At 49.1% G+C, this 16,418-nt stretch overlaps 5 protein-coding genes across 5 annotated transcripts; 3 read left to right on the forward strand and 2 right to left on the reverse strand.

Moving 5' to 3' along the window:
- Positions 1–1,165: 1,165 nt before the first annotated feature.
- L228DRAFT_268959 (hypothetical protein) lies at positions 1,166–3,275 on the forward strand (the record flags this gene model as incomplete). The annotated part of the gene is made up of 2 exons (XM_018335219.1): positions 1,166–2,281; positions 2,346–3,275. The coding sequence occupies 2 exons, from the start codon at positions 1,166–1,168 to the stop codon at positions 3,273–3,275; spliced, it is 2,046 nt and encodes a 681-aa protein (XP_018187038.1).
- Positions 3,276–3,851: 576 nt separating this feature from the next.
- Positions 3,852–7,898, forward strand: L228DRAFT_230959 (3-oxoacyl-synth). Its single transcript, XM_018330554.1, has 13 exons — positions 3,852–3,968; positions 4,039–4,205; positions 4,277–4,384; positions 4,450–4,521; positions 4,575–4,661; positions 4,727–4,993; positions 5,052–5,420; positions 5,476–5,571; positions 5,807–5,927; positions 6,025–6,154; positions 6,262–6,701; positions 6,761–6,937; positions 6,996–7,898. The coding sequence occupies exons 1-13, from the start codon at positions 3,917–3,919 to the stop codon at positions 7,433–7,435; spliced, it is 2,526 nt and encodes an 841-aa protein (XP_018187039.1). The 5' UTR covers positions 3,852–3,916; the 3' UTR covers positions 7,436–7,898.
- Positions 7,899–8,142: 244 nt separating this feature from the next.
- L228DRAFT_154237 (mRNA capping enzyme, alpha subunit) lies at positions 8,143–9,881 on the forward strand. The gene is made up of 2 exons (XM_018329317.1): positions 8,143–8,600; positions 8,714–9,881. The coding sequence occupies exons 1-2, from the start codon at positions 8,434–8,436 to the stop codon at positions 9,816–9,818; spliced, it is 1,272 nt and encodes a 423-aa protein (XP_018187040.1). The 5' UTR covers positions 8,143–8,433; the 3' UTR covers positions 9,819–9,881.
- Positions 9,882–10,986: 1,105 nt separating this feature from the next.
- Positions 10,987–11,438, reverse strand: L228DRAFT_154254 (hypothetical protein). The gene has a single exon (XM_018329319.1). It carries the CDS (start codon positions 11,314–11,316, stop codon positions 11,020–11,022), a length of 297 nt encoding a protein of 98 aa, XP_018187041.1. The 5' UTR covers positions 11,317–11,438; the 3' UTR covers positions 10,987–11,019.
- L228DRAFT_154247 (hypothetical protein) lies at positions 11,429–15,351 on the reverse strand. The gene is made up of 3 exons (XM_018329318.1): positions 14,998–15,351; positions 11,610–14,934; positions 11,429–11,546 (listed from the first exon to the last, which is right to left on the reverse strand). Exons 1-3 carry the CDS (start codon positions 15,243–15,245, stop codon positions 11,541–11,543), a joined length of 3,579 nt encoding a protein of 1,192 aa, XP_018187042.1. The 5' UTR covers positions 15,246–15,351; the 3' UTR covers positions 11,429–11,540.
- Positions 15,352–16,418: the final 1,067 nt, after the last annotated feature.

The raw sequence follows: 16,418 nt of genomic DNA on the forward strand, positions 1-16,418 counted from the left end.
CCTCTCTTCTCTTCTCTGCTTTTCTTTTCATTTCTTTTCTTTCCTTTTATTCTCTTTCCCTTTTTCCTTTTTTATTCGTTTTTATTTTTTTTTTCTTTTTTGCATCTCACGTGTTTATTCCTTTCAGGTATGTTTGTAAGAAGCTGGCAGCTGCGAATCTAAACGCTGCAAGCTCTTTTTATCATTACCATTAGCATTACTTTATTTCACTATCGTTGATGAATTGACTACATGCTTGCTGTCAAATATATTTTTGTTGTTGTCTTGAGAATAACGTTAAGCAAATATATATTTCTAATTTTTATACATTTCTATTATTTTTATCTAGGGTATAGCACAATTCCTGTCTGTCTGTTTAATCTAGGCTACGAGTTATTGTCAATTTGTTAGATATCCATGAAACAGAACAAAAAGAGAAAGAAATAAAGAAAAGAGGGGAAAAGAGTCGATAGCATATGGGATTTATTACAAACACGTGTTTGTTCGGTTCTAGTCTGTGAAAACAATCAACAAACCTATCACAGTGGTGATCGAATCGGTAGTAATTTTGCAGGAATAGATACCTAAGACTCCAAGGACTTTTCTTTTCCCGTTTTCCCCTTTGAGAATCCATGGAGCTGAGCATGGGGATACAGAGATACAGAGATACAGAGATCCCCGTGGTTTATGCTCTCGTAGCAGAGCATTGAGGCATTGGATGGGACTGAGCATCTGCGGCCATGTTGACACACTGTCGTAAGAGTTATGAGTGATTCCGTCGATATGTCGACGAAGACGTGAGACCCGTGAACTTGTCAAAACAGTCCATTTCCATGTGCGCTGAACGATAGCGGATTGCAGTATCTTCTCTCCAGTCACTCGACGCCGGAGCCGTCTCCGTGGCAATTGACCAGCCGAGAGCAACCCTTTTCCCACACGGAACATTTGATCCTCGTATTTAGGTGTTGTTGTTGTTGTCTCCTTTTTGTGACGGCTGCATCTCCACCACGCCCCATCTCGGGTAGCATCACCACCGTTTTACCCACCACCGCTCTATTTTTCTTGAATCACATTGATGATTGCCTTTCATTGAGTATCGTTCCTGAATTGACTTTTTCCCCCCTCCCCCCTTTGGCTCTGGTATTTTCGTTTTCAGATGGCCGGATCAATGGGGTCGCGTACCTACATGCCTGTTGTCCCAGGTAATGCCTTTTCCGAACAGGCCAGTCGGAAGCCTGCCAATACTTCGGCCTCGGATGGTTTTGAGACTGTTGATAACAAAAGCAACGGCAACGAAGACAAGGCTGACGACGGTCACCACAAAGACATGATGCCGCGCCATCGTCGAGGCACAGCTATTAGCTTTAGTACTCGTTCTCGTTCTCGTTCTTATGCTCCGGTCGAGTTCATGGACTCTTTGGCGCCTCCTCCCCTCGAGCCTCGCAGGCCTCAGGTTGTCCAGCCTGCTCCGCCGGTCTCGCGTGCTGCCGCTGCGACCTATGTTCCTGTTCCTCTGGATGCTAACCAAGTCAATCAGAACGAAGGCAGAGCTCACCGAAGAAATCGCGCGTATACGGATCCTGCGCCTTCTTCAGGTAGAGCTAAGCACATCTTGCAGCAATCGAAGCAGTTCATGGCTGAAATCAAGAGCAAACTGCACATTGGCAGCGGTCATGACAGCAGCAGCAAAAAGAATGACTTTAAACACAAGCTGCTTCCCGTGGGCACTTCTGCAAAGGTGTCTGCGGTTCTCGGCGTCAAGATTGACAAATGTGGAGCGGGAGCTGCCAAGGATAACACGCCTCAACCTTCCTCGTCCATCTTTCCACCGGGTCCGTATTACGGCCGTAGTGATGGCCAGGCCTCAACCGGAACTGTTCTCGCGTGGCAAAGTCCAGAACCCAGCTCTCGATTCTTTAATGAGAATGTGAATGGCTCTGGTCAGAACAATGGGAACGTCCCCCTTCCTCATGAGGCTGCCCTTGGCGTGTATGGTCCGCCTCAGGCCCAAGCGCTCATTCTGAGTCATGGAATCATTGCTCCCTGCCGCAACGGGGGATATGGTCGTGTGGTCCAGGTGGCTGTCACTCAGCAACCGCGCCATATCGCTTCCATGGCTGCCGTCATCGATCATGTTCGCGATGAACAGCATGAAGAAGAGCGTGAACACTTGCAGTTGATGCAGCCGCAGACCGTCGATGATTCTCCTCCGACTTTTCCGGCTCCTACCACAGCTGAAGAATACCCCATATGCTATTCTCCATCAATCTATGACGAGTATGATGATGGCCCACCTCCAACGGTATGTTCCTATTCCCGGAACCTTTTGAAACTTAGCGATGAAGTGCTAATTGGTGTTGCCATAGCCGGTGAGAGAAACTTCCGCCAACACTCTTCCCACTCCTGCTGAGCCAGGCTATGACAAGGCCGAACAGCAGACTGCTCCAATTAACCAGCAGCAGCATGACTCAGAGCACCATGCTATCAATGAAACCCACGTGAATGGCCTGGAATCTGTTGATACCGACCTCAAGCAACCCCAGCTCGCCGCGTTGGAGCGCCAAGCTCTCGAAAGTCCGCTTGCAGGCGTTGCCTTTACTGACAACGTACCTTTTCCACCGGACTATCAGGGACATCTTGCGCTTGAGCAACACTCCAATCTTCAAAAGAGCACTGAGATATCCGATTTCTCCCATCCTCTTGGCGACGAGCTTGATAATCAGATTAATGTTTCCTCGCGAGACCAGGACTGGCAGGGTAGACAACTCTCAGAAGGGTTGCATGATATTCGCGACATTTATGACGCCCTTGACGACCATATCAAGCACCAGACTGATGAGTTGGAGCATACCGGTGCCTTGATGGCTGAGAAAACGAATAAAGGTCCGGACACCCTAGATGCCATACAGGAGAGATTGGAGAAATTGATGGAACTTAGAGAGGAGCATATTCGTCTCCTTCACAAGCTGAAAGAGCACATGCAAACCCAAGACTTTGACACAAAGAACTCCTTGCCAAGCGCTATGAAGGGTGGAAGGGATGCCGCAGCTCGTTTGGCTCTAACTGCACCAGCAGTCGACGAACGGGCCGGCCAGCGGGTTCGCTTCGCGGAAGCTCCACAGATCCGCAGAGTTCCTGGCATTTTTCAACAGCTAAATGATCATGCTCATTATTCCGACTCCTCCATGAGAGAGCAAACAGACGTAGTTCAGAATCCGAGACAAGCTCCCCAATATTTAGCTGGTCAACAGTGGTATCGTCATCATATGGCGTATGACCACTCTAGCCAAAACTAACAGCTCAATTCGCAAGGGACAAGAGCATAATAGTCTTTTCTTCGTTCGCGAGAGACCGATGAATCCGTGAGAAATCATGACGGCTGAATGGGCACAAAAGCAGGATATGATGGGTCGGATACTTAAATGAAAGAACGCAACGAATATAAAAGCGCCTGACGATCTACTAAAGCAAAAGCAAAGAACGGAGGAATCTGCAAAGTTAGTAAAGAAGTAGGGTAGCAAAAGAATAAACAGTAATCCGATCGTTCAGCTCAACAGTGTCAATTCGGGAGTTTCTTGAAGGTGATCGAATCAGCATCCGCCATCCGGGTCTTGGAAGCAGATATTTGGATGTGTTTCAGGCTGCAGACAATATCTCATCGTCCTGGTCACAGGTCAACTCATATGACCTTCATTCATCTTTCCGCAGTGGAGTTAGAGTTGTTGTGACCAATTCGCCCCTCGCGGTTCATTGTTTGTCTTCGCTAAAGGGTTTTGCTTTGACGCATCGCGTCTAACTTCCGCCGCTTAAAAGTTAACCGAAGGCAACTGGAGCTCCCCAGGGCGTAGGCGTAGCTGCCGACGCTCAGTTATCGCATGTGGCTTTCAATAAACTTACTGATTTCACGCGGAAATTTCACCTCGAACAACAAAATGCCATGCGACGAGTCGTAGTGACAGGTCTAGGTGCAATTACACCATTAGGAGTTGGTATAGACAATTTTTTGGATTTTATTTCTAGCTTCTGATACATCAGCGGAGCTGATTCTGAAATATCAAGGTGTTCGCCGATCGTGGTCTCGTCTACTTGATGGGTCTTGCGGAATTGTTTCTGTAAAGGATAAAGGGCCTCAATTCGCCGCTCTCCCAAGCCAAGTAGCAGCCTTGGTCCCAACTGGTAGCAAGACTACTGGAGGATGGGACCGCACAGAATGGCTCGCCCCTGGAGTAGGTTTAAGTTTGCGCAAATATTTACCATGCAATGTTCTAGATTTCCAGAAATGCTGACAGTAGCGTAGGAGGACCGAAGGATGGCTTTATTTACGCAATATGCCATTGCAGCTTCGCAGGAGGCCCTAGAAGATGCTGAATGGAAGCCAACAAGTCAGGAAAACCAAGAAGCAACTGTATGTTCAAACGAGACTAGGGTCAGCTCACCACTCTAATTTACTAACGATTCTGCCACTTAAAGGGTGTATGCATGGGATCGGGGATTGGTAATTTTGACGACGTGTATAACACCTCTGTAGCATATGAAAAAGGAGTAGGTTTTGGCGTTCTCTTTTGGCAGCAACCAGTCTCATCATTGTTTACCAGGGTTACAAGAAAGTTTCTCCATTATTTGTGCCAAAGCTTTTGATTAATTTGGCTGCCGGTCACATATCAATGAAATATGGCTTCAAGGTCAGAGCTGCATCCCAATTCCGTATCTGAATATAATGATTGACAACATCTACTCTCATCTACAGGGCCCCAACCATGCGGTTACCACAGCCTGTACGACCGGGGCTCATGCCATTGGCGATGCTTCTCGATTCATAGCTTTTGGCGATGCGGATGTTATGGTTGCCGGAGGAGCTGAGTCGTGCATTCATCCTCTCGCCATCGCAGGGTTTGCACGTGCCAAAAGCCTTTCGACCGAATTCAATGATACCCCTCACTTATCCTCTCGACCTTTTGATAAGGATAGATGTGGGTTTGTTATCGGAGAAGGCGCTGGTGTTGTCGTTCTTGAAGTGAGTCTTTCCGAGTAACCTCAATGAAAGCTTACCTTGTTTCTAAAGCATTTGTTAGGAACTGGAGCACGCCAAGGCTCGGGGTGCTCGTATTTATGCCGAGGTCAAGGGATATGGACTTTCTGCAGACGCTCACCATATGACTGCGCCGATAGAATCCGGCCAAGGTGCTTACCTGGCAATGAAACGCGCTCTTAAACATGCTAAGGTGAAACCTTCCGATGTTGACTACGTAAATGCGCATGCGACATCAACGCGGATAGGCGATATTGCAGAAAACTTTGCAATTAAGAGCTTGCTGCTCGGAGAAGATGGTTGGAAAAAGCCGTCAGAAGTAAACATAAGTGGCAGCAAAGGTGCCATAGGGCACCTGCTTGGCGCCGCTGGGGCCGTCGAGGCTATCTTTACCACTCTTGCTGTAAAAGAGGTATGTCACTTGAACACTCTTGCTTAAAAAAAAATCGCATCTAACACTGTTCCAGAATATCCTTCCACCCACCCTAAACTTAGAAAATTTTGACGAGCCAGGGAATGACTTTGACTGTAATTATGTGCCTGGTACGGCTCAAGAAAAGAAGGTGGAAGTAGCCATCTCTAACAGTTTTGGCTTTGGAGGCACAAATTCTAGCCTATGCCTTGCAAAATACCACGCCTGATACCATAGACTATAATACTAGTAAAATTATAGACGATTAATTCTATTGACGTTGATGATATTCTTGGTGTAGTCTGTTCAAGGTAATTAAATGGCCAGATTAGGTCTAGCGGTATTTCCCAACCCCGCGGGACTCGTTCCGGTTATGGATCTCTTAGGTTGGCCTTACTAACATCCGCATACATCACGGCGATAACACCGCGGTCCGGGTAGAGGCTGCAGTTACTGGGGAGGCCGACGAGATCAACGCTCAAGTCATCATGGCTTCCAAGGATGCCAGTCGAAGAGGTTAGTATCTGATGTTTTATCATGATTTGCAAAATTAATGATGAAATTGCTGATGCCATCTGGCCTTTAGCGTCGTCGGTCACATCAGACAACAGCCTAATCGACACGACAAACATCAAGTTCACCAAGGCCGACCGAACACCGGGAACCATCAAAATCAAGAAACCCGCTCCAAAGCAGACGAAGCCAGGCAATCCTAATTCGGAGGTCATCGGTACGTTAACACGTTGAAGGCCAAGTTGAAAGACACGCTTGAATTGCTCACGTGTTTCCTTTGACCCATAGAATCAAAGAAGGGAGATGCAAGCTCGACCAAATCGGCCAGTTCTCCTGGCTCCATCGTTAACCAGCTCGATGAGAAGGATCTCGCGAACTTTCCTACTGGCCGTCCGATGGAGGACCGGCCCGATTGTGTTGTCTGCAAACATTGCAAGAAACCGGTGTTGAAAACTGTAGCTGCGAATCATGTGGCCAACTGCTTGCAAAAGAAACAAGAGAAGGCGAAGAAGAAGAAGGAGGCCAAGGAATCCAAGGATACAAAAGACAAGGGGAAGGACAAGGATGCGGATACCAAAGCGGACGATGGAGCCAAGGCATCCGCCGAGCAGCCTGACGGGGCTCCAGAGAAAACTAAAGGTGCCAAGAAGAATGCAGTCAAGGCTACAACGCAGGGGAAAAAGCGAAAAGCAGATGGAGATGCAGAAAAAGCTCCAAAGGCAAAAAAGAAGAAGGACGAACCGAAGCCAAAGGTTCCCAAACCAAAGGGTATGTGTACTGTTCAAAAGCTGCTGCCTGGACCAAACAAGCTGACGTTGTTTTCCCAGGCCCTGTGGATGTCGAAAGACAATGTGGTGTGCCACTACCCAACGGAGCCCAGTGTGCGCGGTCTTTGACATGCAAAAGTCATTCAATGGGTGCCAAGCGTGCAGTTCCTGGACGCTCTTTGCCATACGATATGCTCCTTGCCCAATATCAAAAGAAGAACCAAGCCAAACAGCAGAGTAAGTCATTACCTATAGTACCTACTTGATGTAAAGTTCAAACTGACATAATGAATAGAAGCGGCTATTGATGCCAATGCTCCTCTGCAGGATGAATTTGAGGCCACCGGACCGGTTGATTCTGATGAGGAAAAGGACAATGTCATGGCTGCGCTCGCACGTTCTCGGCCTTACCCCATGGAATCGCGCATTCTCATATCCACACGTCGCAAGTATCAGTACGTGCGCATGAAGGAAATGCTCTCGAACGCTCTAGGAGGAAGTCGTGGATCGGGTCTCTTCTCTGCCGGTGATGCTGGGAACCGAGGAATATCGGTCAATGGCGGAGACGCGGAAGTTGCGAATGGGCTACCCAGTGCTGCAACTGCGGGCAACACTGAAGGCGGACATTCTCGACGGCCGTCGCTCTTGCAACAAGCTGTAACGTCTCAAAGTAAGGCCATTCTTCCTGGCCAAGGTTCGAAAAAGGCGGCCACTCCAGCGCCGGCTGGGTCGTAGGATATGCTGTGTTTTCTTATGGCTCGGCTGGGATCTTCTATCTTTATTTTGATTCGAATGATACTCTCAACTGGTGTGAGAGGCTTTTCGGGCGTCATGGGAAGGCTGGGAGTTTTCTTTGGCACGGTCTATGGTCCGGATACAAGCGGAATCGGCGTTGGTATGGTGGGAGGATATACATATCTGCTTTTGACACAACTTTGATGAAACGGGAGGGCGCGGCTGGGCTCACTTGCTATGTAGCATATGATTGCACTTTTACTGGGCTTACTGGCCTCTGGTGACTCATGAATATTCGGTCACCAACGGTTCTCGCAGAGGATGGATTTTAATATTATTATTCTGTACTTAGACGATCACATTGTTTTTGAGGCATCAGTTGCCTCAGAATAGGTTGCTTGGGCCAACCGCCAAGTGTTGAAGAGCGATGGATATTAATTCGATTTACGATCTTCTGGACAATTGAAATCTTTGTGAGACTGTCTTCTGAAATGATACAAGGTCAGGTCGCTGCAACCAGAATCTTCAGGAAGCGCATTTTAGCAGTGGAGATAACGGGTCTTGGAAAAGCAACTGGGTAACACTGGCATGATTCATACGTCACAAGCAGGAAAAAAAAAGCATTGTTGCCTTTATTTACTTCTTCGATGAATATCATACTGAAGCTACCTGATTAAAAATTACTCGACCCAACATTTTAGTTTCTTTTGACAATCATACCCCGCAAGTTATGATCGTATGAGTTCCTCTTTGCGATGAGGGATTGTTATTTAGGTCGGACGTGGGTCCCGCGATGATTGGGTTCCAGTCTCTGGACGACTCGACTGCAAACGGACCGCGCAGCTTGACAAACAACAACTCTGCTGCCTATCCCTCTACGCACTTTCACAAAATAACCGTATCTCCCGCGTATGCCCCTCTGTCATTAGCAAATTGAACGCCTTTTTGCCCCGATACTGGTTTACGAAAGTCTCCCGAAAGACCCAGAGTGTCGCGCCATGGGGGGTTCTGTTCCAGAAATACCTGGGATCAAGGCAGATCACCATCTTGCGCAACAATTCCGTGCAGAAGTCGCCGACCTGCTCGGCCGTCAAGCACTGTCGTTTCCAGGCGCGCAACCAGTTAGTTTCAGCGCGCATCATATCCTGGAATTACAAAAGCAAGAGTAAGTAATTGCTTACCCAACCAGCTATAATTGCCTCCGTTTGTCCTTTTCTCTTTTTGGGGAGGAGGGGCAGTTTCTTGAAGGAGTCTAACATGACGCGCAAACCTACACAGTTACTACGTGTGCGAGAAATCCGACGGCATCCGATGCCTGATGTATTTCGCCGAAGGCGACGAAGGCAGCGAGATACACTACCTGATTGACCGCAAAAACGATTACTATTTTGTCCCGGGCTTGCATTTCCCCGTGCCCAACGATGCGTCGTTTCAAAACTTCCACATCAAAACACTCGTCGACGGCGAACTGGTCATGGACACGATGCCCAATGGGTCTCAACAGTTGAAATACCTCGTGTTCGACTGCCTGATGATAGACGGGAATAGCTTAATGCACCGGACACTGGACAAACGGCTGGCGTATTTCCGCGACAAGGTCTACAATCCGTACCGGGAGCTGTACAAGAAATACCCGGAAGAGATCCAATACCTCCCGTTCATAGTCGAGTTCAAAAAGATGGAATTTAGCTACGGCATCGAGATGATGTTTCGGGATATCTTACCGCATCTGCCCCACGGCAATGACGGGCTGATCTTCACCTGCCGCAACACACCATACAAATTCGGCACCGACGAGCATATTCTCAAGTGGAAGCCAGCCAGTGAAAACTCGGTCGATTTCCGCCTCAACCTTGAGTTTCCCCTGCGCGAACCAGACTCGGAAGACGAGGAAGAAGGCCCCGCGAGCCCGTACCCAGACTACGATGCCATGCCTACTTTCCGCCTCTCCGCCAACTACGGTTCTGGGGACAATCGGCCTTATGCAACAATGTACATGGAAGCGCCGGAATGGGAGTCGATGAAGAACATGGGCGTGCCGCTCGATGATCGCATCGTCGAGTGCTACCAAGATGCCGCGTATCGTTGGCGCTTTCTCCGTTTCCGCGAGGACAAAAAGGACGCCAATCACATTTCGACCGTGCGCAGCGTCATCCAGAGTATAGAGGATAAAGTCTCCGAGGGAGACCTCATCCGCGCAGCAAAGGCTATTCGCGATCAGTGGAAGAAACGAATCGCCGCGGAAGAAGCAAAGGCCAGGCACGAGGCCGAAGAGAAGAAACGTCGTACGGCCGCAGCGAATGCTCGGGGCCCCAATAATGAAAACAACGTCCATGTCCCGGCAAAGCGGAAACTGGAAGAAGATGAGGATGATGAAGAATGATAAGAACGATAATATACTATACCCACCTCTTTTTCTCTTTTTCCTCTCCACTTTTCTTCCTTTCATCACCTTGGCCCTTTGCCGTTCGCGCTTCACCTCTTTATCTATCCCTCCCGCAGTTCCATCTATATACTCCATACTCCCCGATTTTCCGACTGCGCGTGGCCATGGCCCTGTTTTCTCTTCTCTCTTATCCACAATCCCAACGTCTTTCTCCTCCATCCATCCATCCATCCATCCATCCATCCACCATCCCTCTGTCGGTCGGTCCATCCATGGACCTCTTCAGCATAACATCTCTCTCGCACATCTCTCATCCTTTTTACCCACGGCTAACCAATTCCCCCTTTCATCGCGGACATTACGCATATCACCTCCTCTTTTACTTTCCCCCTTTCCCCTTGTTTCCCCCATTTTACTTTTTTCATTCTTTCTCTTCGTCTTCGTCTTTTCCTTTTCCCTTCCTCTTTCTTCTTCTTACGGATACAAACCTCCCATCCCAGCAATATTCATTTATCCCTTTTTCAACCTTTTTTCCACCCTTTTCTCACCCTTTTCTTTTCTTTTCCCTTTTTATCCCTCCCATAGGTACATTTCCCCCCCCCCTTTTTCATCCTTTCACATCATTATTCTCTGGCGTTGAGTCACATGGTCTGTATTCAGTCCTCATTTCATCTTCATCTACGCTATATATAAAAACAGGGAAGGAGAAGGGGTGGGCTACAACTCAAGTCTGTAGCAGCCAGCTAATATATAGCGTAGTGTAGCGTCGCCGCGAGTCGCAGAGCGTATTAGTATTTCAGGAAAGCAGAAATCAGAAACCAGAAACCAGAAACCAGAAAGTATAAAATAAAAAAATAATAATATATTTAAAAAAAAAATAATAAGATATTAAAGATATAAAATATATGAATGATATAAATGATATAAAACATTAATACAACCACTACCAATGATAAACTATGCATTGCAATCAAATGTAACAACATCCTATCCTATGAGTCGGAATTTGGGATGTGTCGAAACTAGTCATGTGAGACAGAGAGTGGACAAAGAGGCGTTAGAATTAGGAGCGCGGAAAAATGTCATCATCTCTCGATCCGAAATAAATTGTGCATGATACGGGTCACTTTTGATCAAGAAAGAAAGTGCATATGCAAAATATCATTCTCGGCATTCAGCATTCTAAAGTACTTCCATGTTAAATCGTTAGGTCTGCTGCAAGAACTTGGATAGGGGATGGACAAAGGATAATGATGGTGATGATAATGACGATGATGATGATGATGTATAATAGCCGTGATAAGTAAAACGCGCATGATACATGATTTGGCTTAGTAGATGGAACAAGGTTTGCAAGAAATAAAAAAAAAGGTACCTCAGTACGTCGTGAGACGCAATGCAGGTAAGAGCCGTTTTTCCCGACTAGCCAGGATAGTAGGTAATGCATGATAAAACAACATGATGCTAAATCTGACATGTAATATGCACGCATCATTCCAAAGACTCCCCCTCGTCGGAAAAAGAAGTAGAAGAAGAAAAGGCAGAATATCGTAAAAGTCTGAAAAGAAGATTTTGACGCCGGTTGCCACCAAACAAGAGACACGAAACTTTTGGGTGATTCACTGAATGGACCTACTACTGCTTCTCTGAAGCAGAGCGGGATAACTCAATGCGAGCCTGCAAAATTGGAAAATTTACAGACATGCAGGGTCGTAACATTTAGCGCTGTGAGTCTATTTGTCAGCATGTTCTTACCAATGCACGACAGAATGGGAATACTTTACTCACCCTTCCTCGTCTTCCCCCGCCAGGATGATGGGACATCTGTTGTGGCTGGGGAGCCTGTTGAGGGATGAACGGATACTGATATTGGTATCCACCGCCAAGCATTTGACCACCCATGAGTGGTGTATAAGGTTGAGGAGAAAAGCCGGCCGGAGGCATCATAGGTGACGCAGCCATCTGGGGTGGAGCAGCGAGGGGCGATCCAGGCCCTGGAATTGGCCGAAAAGCATCACTGGAGCCAGGAGGCGTGGCATAACCGCCGAGACCGGTGGGAGTCACGCTAGGGTAAAATGGCTGTGCCGGCATTCCGCGAGCGGATGCCGCGAGCAGAGCTTGCTGATATTGCATCTGCTGAGAAGCCATGGGCGACAAAGGCGTGTGAGCGCTGGCGGGGTAGAGAGCAGTGGTCGGCGTGCCCATGCCGAATTGGTCATATGCGACAGCGTTCATATCAACGCTACCATTACGTGCAAGGCCATTTGGCTGCTCATAAGCCGTAGCCATCGGTGGGAAATACTGTCCGCTATACTGTCTCTCAGCCATTTGTCGAGAGGCAGGCCCGCCGTGTCCACTGTGCTGCGAATTAGGTCGTCTGCGCTCACTACCAGCCGCCTCACCGCTAGGTGCTTCCCGGTTCCCGCTGCCACTGCCCCGAGTTGACAGGCCAACCTCATCCATGAGTCGCTTGTACCCTTGAGCGGGCTGTGCTTTGATGCCAATCAAGACATTGCGCACATTCTGAACGACTTCAGACCGCATACTTTCATCAAAGAAGGGCGTTGTCAGAACCTTGAAGATCAGCGTGGGCCCACAGGTCTGGTCCCGCAAGATGTCCGTCAATACCTGATCTCCAGGTGAAAAGAAGAGAGCCTTGAGGATCACATCACGAGCCTCGGGCTCATTACGTTGGTTGATAACCTTGAGTACAGTCAAATAAGCAACTTTGTGAGTGCACAAATGCACCAGATGCGGAACCAGAAGAGGAGCGAGAACAGATCGCCGGCGAGGAAAGGTGCAGGTATCCAGGAACCAGGTCAAAAGAAGAGCTCCGTTGGCGTTCGAGGCAAGTTGTACACTATGCAAGGCTACCGCCGCAGCAAGCATGCGCTGCTGGTCTTTTGTGGCATGATGGCTTTCGAGGCACGCTCGCATGGCGCGTGCACCAAAGCGGCCTTGAGAGACCTCCATCAAACGGCTAAGCATGGTCTCAAAAATATAACGGCTTCGCGGGTAGCCGAACCGAAGACAGCATTGCAGTACATAGTTTCCAAACTGGTCCAGAAACAATGCAACAATGTAGGGTCGTAGACTCTCAATAACCATAGCCATCTGCGTCGGTGTCTTTGCAACGTCAATAATCTTCTGCGCCGCCCACGTGCCGTTCTTATGAATGCCAATCTCGGCAAGATGAGGCGCAATTTTGGCCAACATGGCCTCCTTGACGCCTTCTGAGCAATATTCAAAGAGTTTCTGCACGACGGTGTTGCCCAGGTAATCAGCCGATAATTCTGCAATTTCCGGCAGCATCCCAATCGCAATTTCTTCAATTTCCGTCTGCGTATACGAATTGTGTTCGAGACGTTTTCTAATCTCCCTCAAACGAGGGGCGTCATAAGTCCGACTGGGACTCGGCTCGGGGACAGGAGGGACCTCGCCCTCATATTCGTTGTATGCGATAGCTTCTTCGATGCTTGAAGCTATTCTGCCAAGATCCTCATCTGTCGCACCAAACTCCTTCACAATGGAGAGCATATCAGACTGCATATCGCGCAAATGTGGTGCGGAGGGCGTAGGCGCTGTACCCCCCAAAGGCGATCCATTTACTTGACGCATGGCAGAGACAGCGGCCCCAGCAGTAGGGACACCATTCTCCCCTTGGCCTTTGCACAGCGGGTCAGGGCTCGGAGAAGGAAACGCTCCACTCGGGCCAGGCGTGCCGGATGCCGATGTGGGGACCTTGGCATAGCCAATTCTTACGGGGCCAGCCCCGGGGAAGATTTCCTTGCCATTGAGGTGTGATTTGGCTTGGATGGCGCTCTCGAGATGTTCAAAGTTAACAAAGCCGCAATTCTTGTGCGTCAAGACGCGTGTGGACTCAATGTTTCCGTAGATTGCAAAGATGGCATTGAGAGAAGTGACAGTCGTAGATGAGGGGATACTGCCGAGCCAGAGCGCTCTGGTAGGCCCCTCGAGATTAACTTCGTCTCCACTGTCGTTGCGGCTAGATCCACTTCCGCCCGCTAGCTGCAAACCATTCAGGGCCTCAGGCAAATCGTCGTATTCTTGTGTCTCCGTGAGACCCAAATCCGCCGCCGTAATGCTCTGTTCAAGGCGAGATGGGGTCGCAAGATAGCTTCGCATCGATCGCTGAGGCGGCGACTCCAACACACCAGCGGTCCGTGCCCGTGGCCGACTAGCAGACGCATGATTGGCGAAGGCTTGTACAGCAAGATTGTGTTGGTGGATCTGAGCTTGGGTTGCTGCCAGCGCGGCGGCGGCCGATGCGGCCGATGGCGTCAGAGAACCGCTATGATGCCCAGCATACGGAGCGATATGGTCCAAGTCATCTTCCTCCTCCTCGGCGTACTTCTCCTTTGCATTAACAGAGTATGATCGGAAGCGATTCGCGTTACGATTCAGCGATGTGAGCTCAGACAAAAATGGCTGCATTGCGGCGGCACGTTGACCTTCAAGCACGGTCTCCATGGGAGGCTTTGCGAGCGTGGCACGGCTCTGTTGCGGCGTGTCCACCAAACCCAAATAATCCAAAGTACGGACATCGGCGTCGTGAAGGCCATCTCTGGATGATTGTGCTGGGGAGGATGGATCGTTGGACGACGGAATACTGGTCACGGTAGCCGCGCGCTCTCGGCCATTTGCCCAGGGCGAGAACAACGAGGAGCCAAAGGGATTCGATGGAGTAACGTAGCTAGAGCGCTGAGGCATGGATCCAGCGCGAAGACGCGAGAGCAACGCAGAATTTGCTGCCACTGGACGGCTGGACGCGACCTCTGCTGGATCAGAAGGCGACACTGAGGCGGCCTTGAACGGGCTGCTGGCTGGAGTCGGCCGTGAGGTTTTCGGGAGGAGTGACGACGGTAAATTCAGTCCTCCAAGTGCGGCGCCGGGAGAAAATCGTGAAGGCACAGTGCCGGCTCGAGCACGGCGAGCTGGACTCTGCGAAGGGTCCTCTAGAGGGACCAAATCAGGGAACCCATCACCGGTGGGGGACTCGGGGATATTTTCACGCAAGGGGGTCGAATTGCCGCTGGTTGGGGGTCCCCAAAAATTTGAGGTCAAGCCTTCTTGTGCCTGTATTTCTCTTGCTCTGGGAATGGAGGTCTCATTAGCTTTGCGATTGTTTTAGGATCTCATGGATTCATGAACCTACCGCTTGGAGTAGAGTCTTCCGCCAAGCTCATGCGAAGGGGAGCCAGCCCCTAATCGCACAGTTCCTCCTGCATTTCCTCCATTGGGATATCCATTTGTGTTCAGGAACGAAGGTCTCAGCATACTACTGGTGGATTGTTCGATCGGAGAGTGGTCTGCTGTAGACGATCCTGATCTTGGCTGACTGGCAGACAATTGTGGGATATAGCTCAGGTTTAGATGGCTTTCGGGCTTCGAAGTCGGAGCCATGACCGATCACAGAAGGGGGACCGCACGTCCTCTCAGGACCTTTCAGAGGATATGTGTTGCAGCGAACAACAACAAGTATGCGTTTTGCGTCAAAGAAGACAAGGAGAATTGCGATGATTGGCGGATGCAACGGACACTTTGCCTAGCGAATTGATTGCAAACTGTGACTCGTATTGGCCGAAAGTCACAGTCAAATGCCGATTAGGCCTCTCGATGGAGATGCTAAAGATTCTTCCAACGGACCTTCCAGTATCCAAGATGCAACTGATGCAAAAGATAGGAGTCCTGCTCGCCGAACTTGTCGAAAGTCGGCGCGGTCCACGCAACAGCCTGGGATTAGTTTCAGGGTGCTCACTGAAGAGAGCACTAAATTGGATAACAAAAAGAAGCGGATCCGTTCTTCGATGGTCAAAACGTATTATTAGCAAAAGAGACGAGCAGAGAGACGATCGTCAAATCTATGGAAGCCCACAGGCGTCGCGCGTTTTGGTCAAGGGGGGGCTCGTCGGTGCAGGCCTGGGGGCCGAATTTCGTTAGGGCCAGCGTACAGGACAGGGAGCGAATCGGGAAAGCGAATAGAAATAGACAGACACCACAAGAGTCGATCTAGTGGGCCTGGAGAAATGAAAATATTAGATCTTTGGGATGACTAAATCTCAAAGATGCATCAGTCGATCAGAAACTCGCCTCTGAGCTATCGATACGACGAGAAAATGAAGGTGAGCGTGGGAGTGAAGGGGTCGAAGGTGATTTCGAGGAGAGAAAGGCTAAAGATGTCTAAGTTGAGGAAACCGAAGGGAAGAAAAGGGTGTTCGGGGGGGGGTTGGGTGGATAAGTCGAACGCGAACGAACGGGGCAGAGAAAAGTACAGGTACCTCTACGTCAGCGGCGGTTTGTGCTCGTGTTCAGGTAGCAGGACAGCGATTCGACTTGAAACAGCGCACGGGGCTTTTCATGGACCTCGGACAGCAGGAATTGATCATTCGCAATCTGATATAACTATACCGTACCGTACGGTCTGTTCCATGCGGCCATGTTCACTAATATTCATAATCTCTATTAAATCTCTCAATGTTTCTTTATATATTTATGAACACATGCGTTCGCTGTTACCAGACACATATCACCTCTATTACCTTTGGCTAGGGTTTTTGGTGAAGACAACTGGAATAT

This window comes from Xylona heveae (assembly GCF_001619985.1).
Source record: "Xylona heveae TC161 unplaced genomic scaffold L228scaffold_7, whole genome shotgun sequence".
In the NCBI taxonomy this organism is placed as follows: domain Eukaryota; kingdom Fungi; phylum Ascomycota; class Xylonomycetes; order Xylonales; family Xylonaceae; genus Xylona; species Xylona heveae.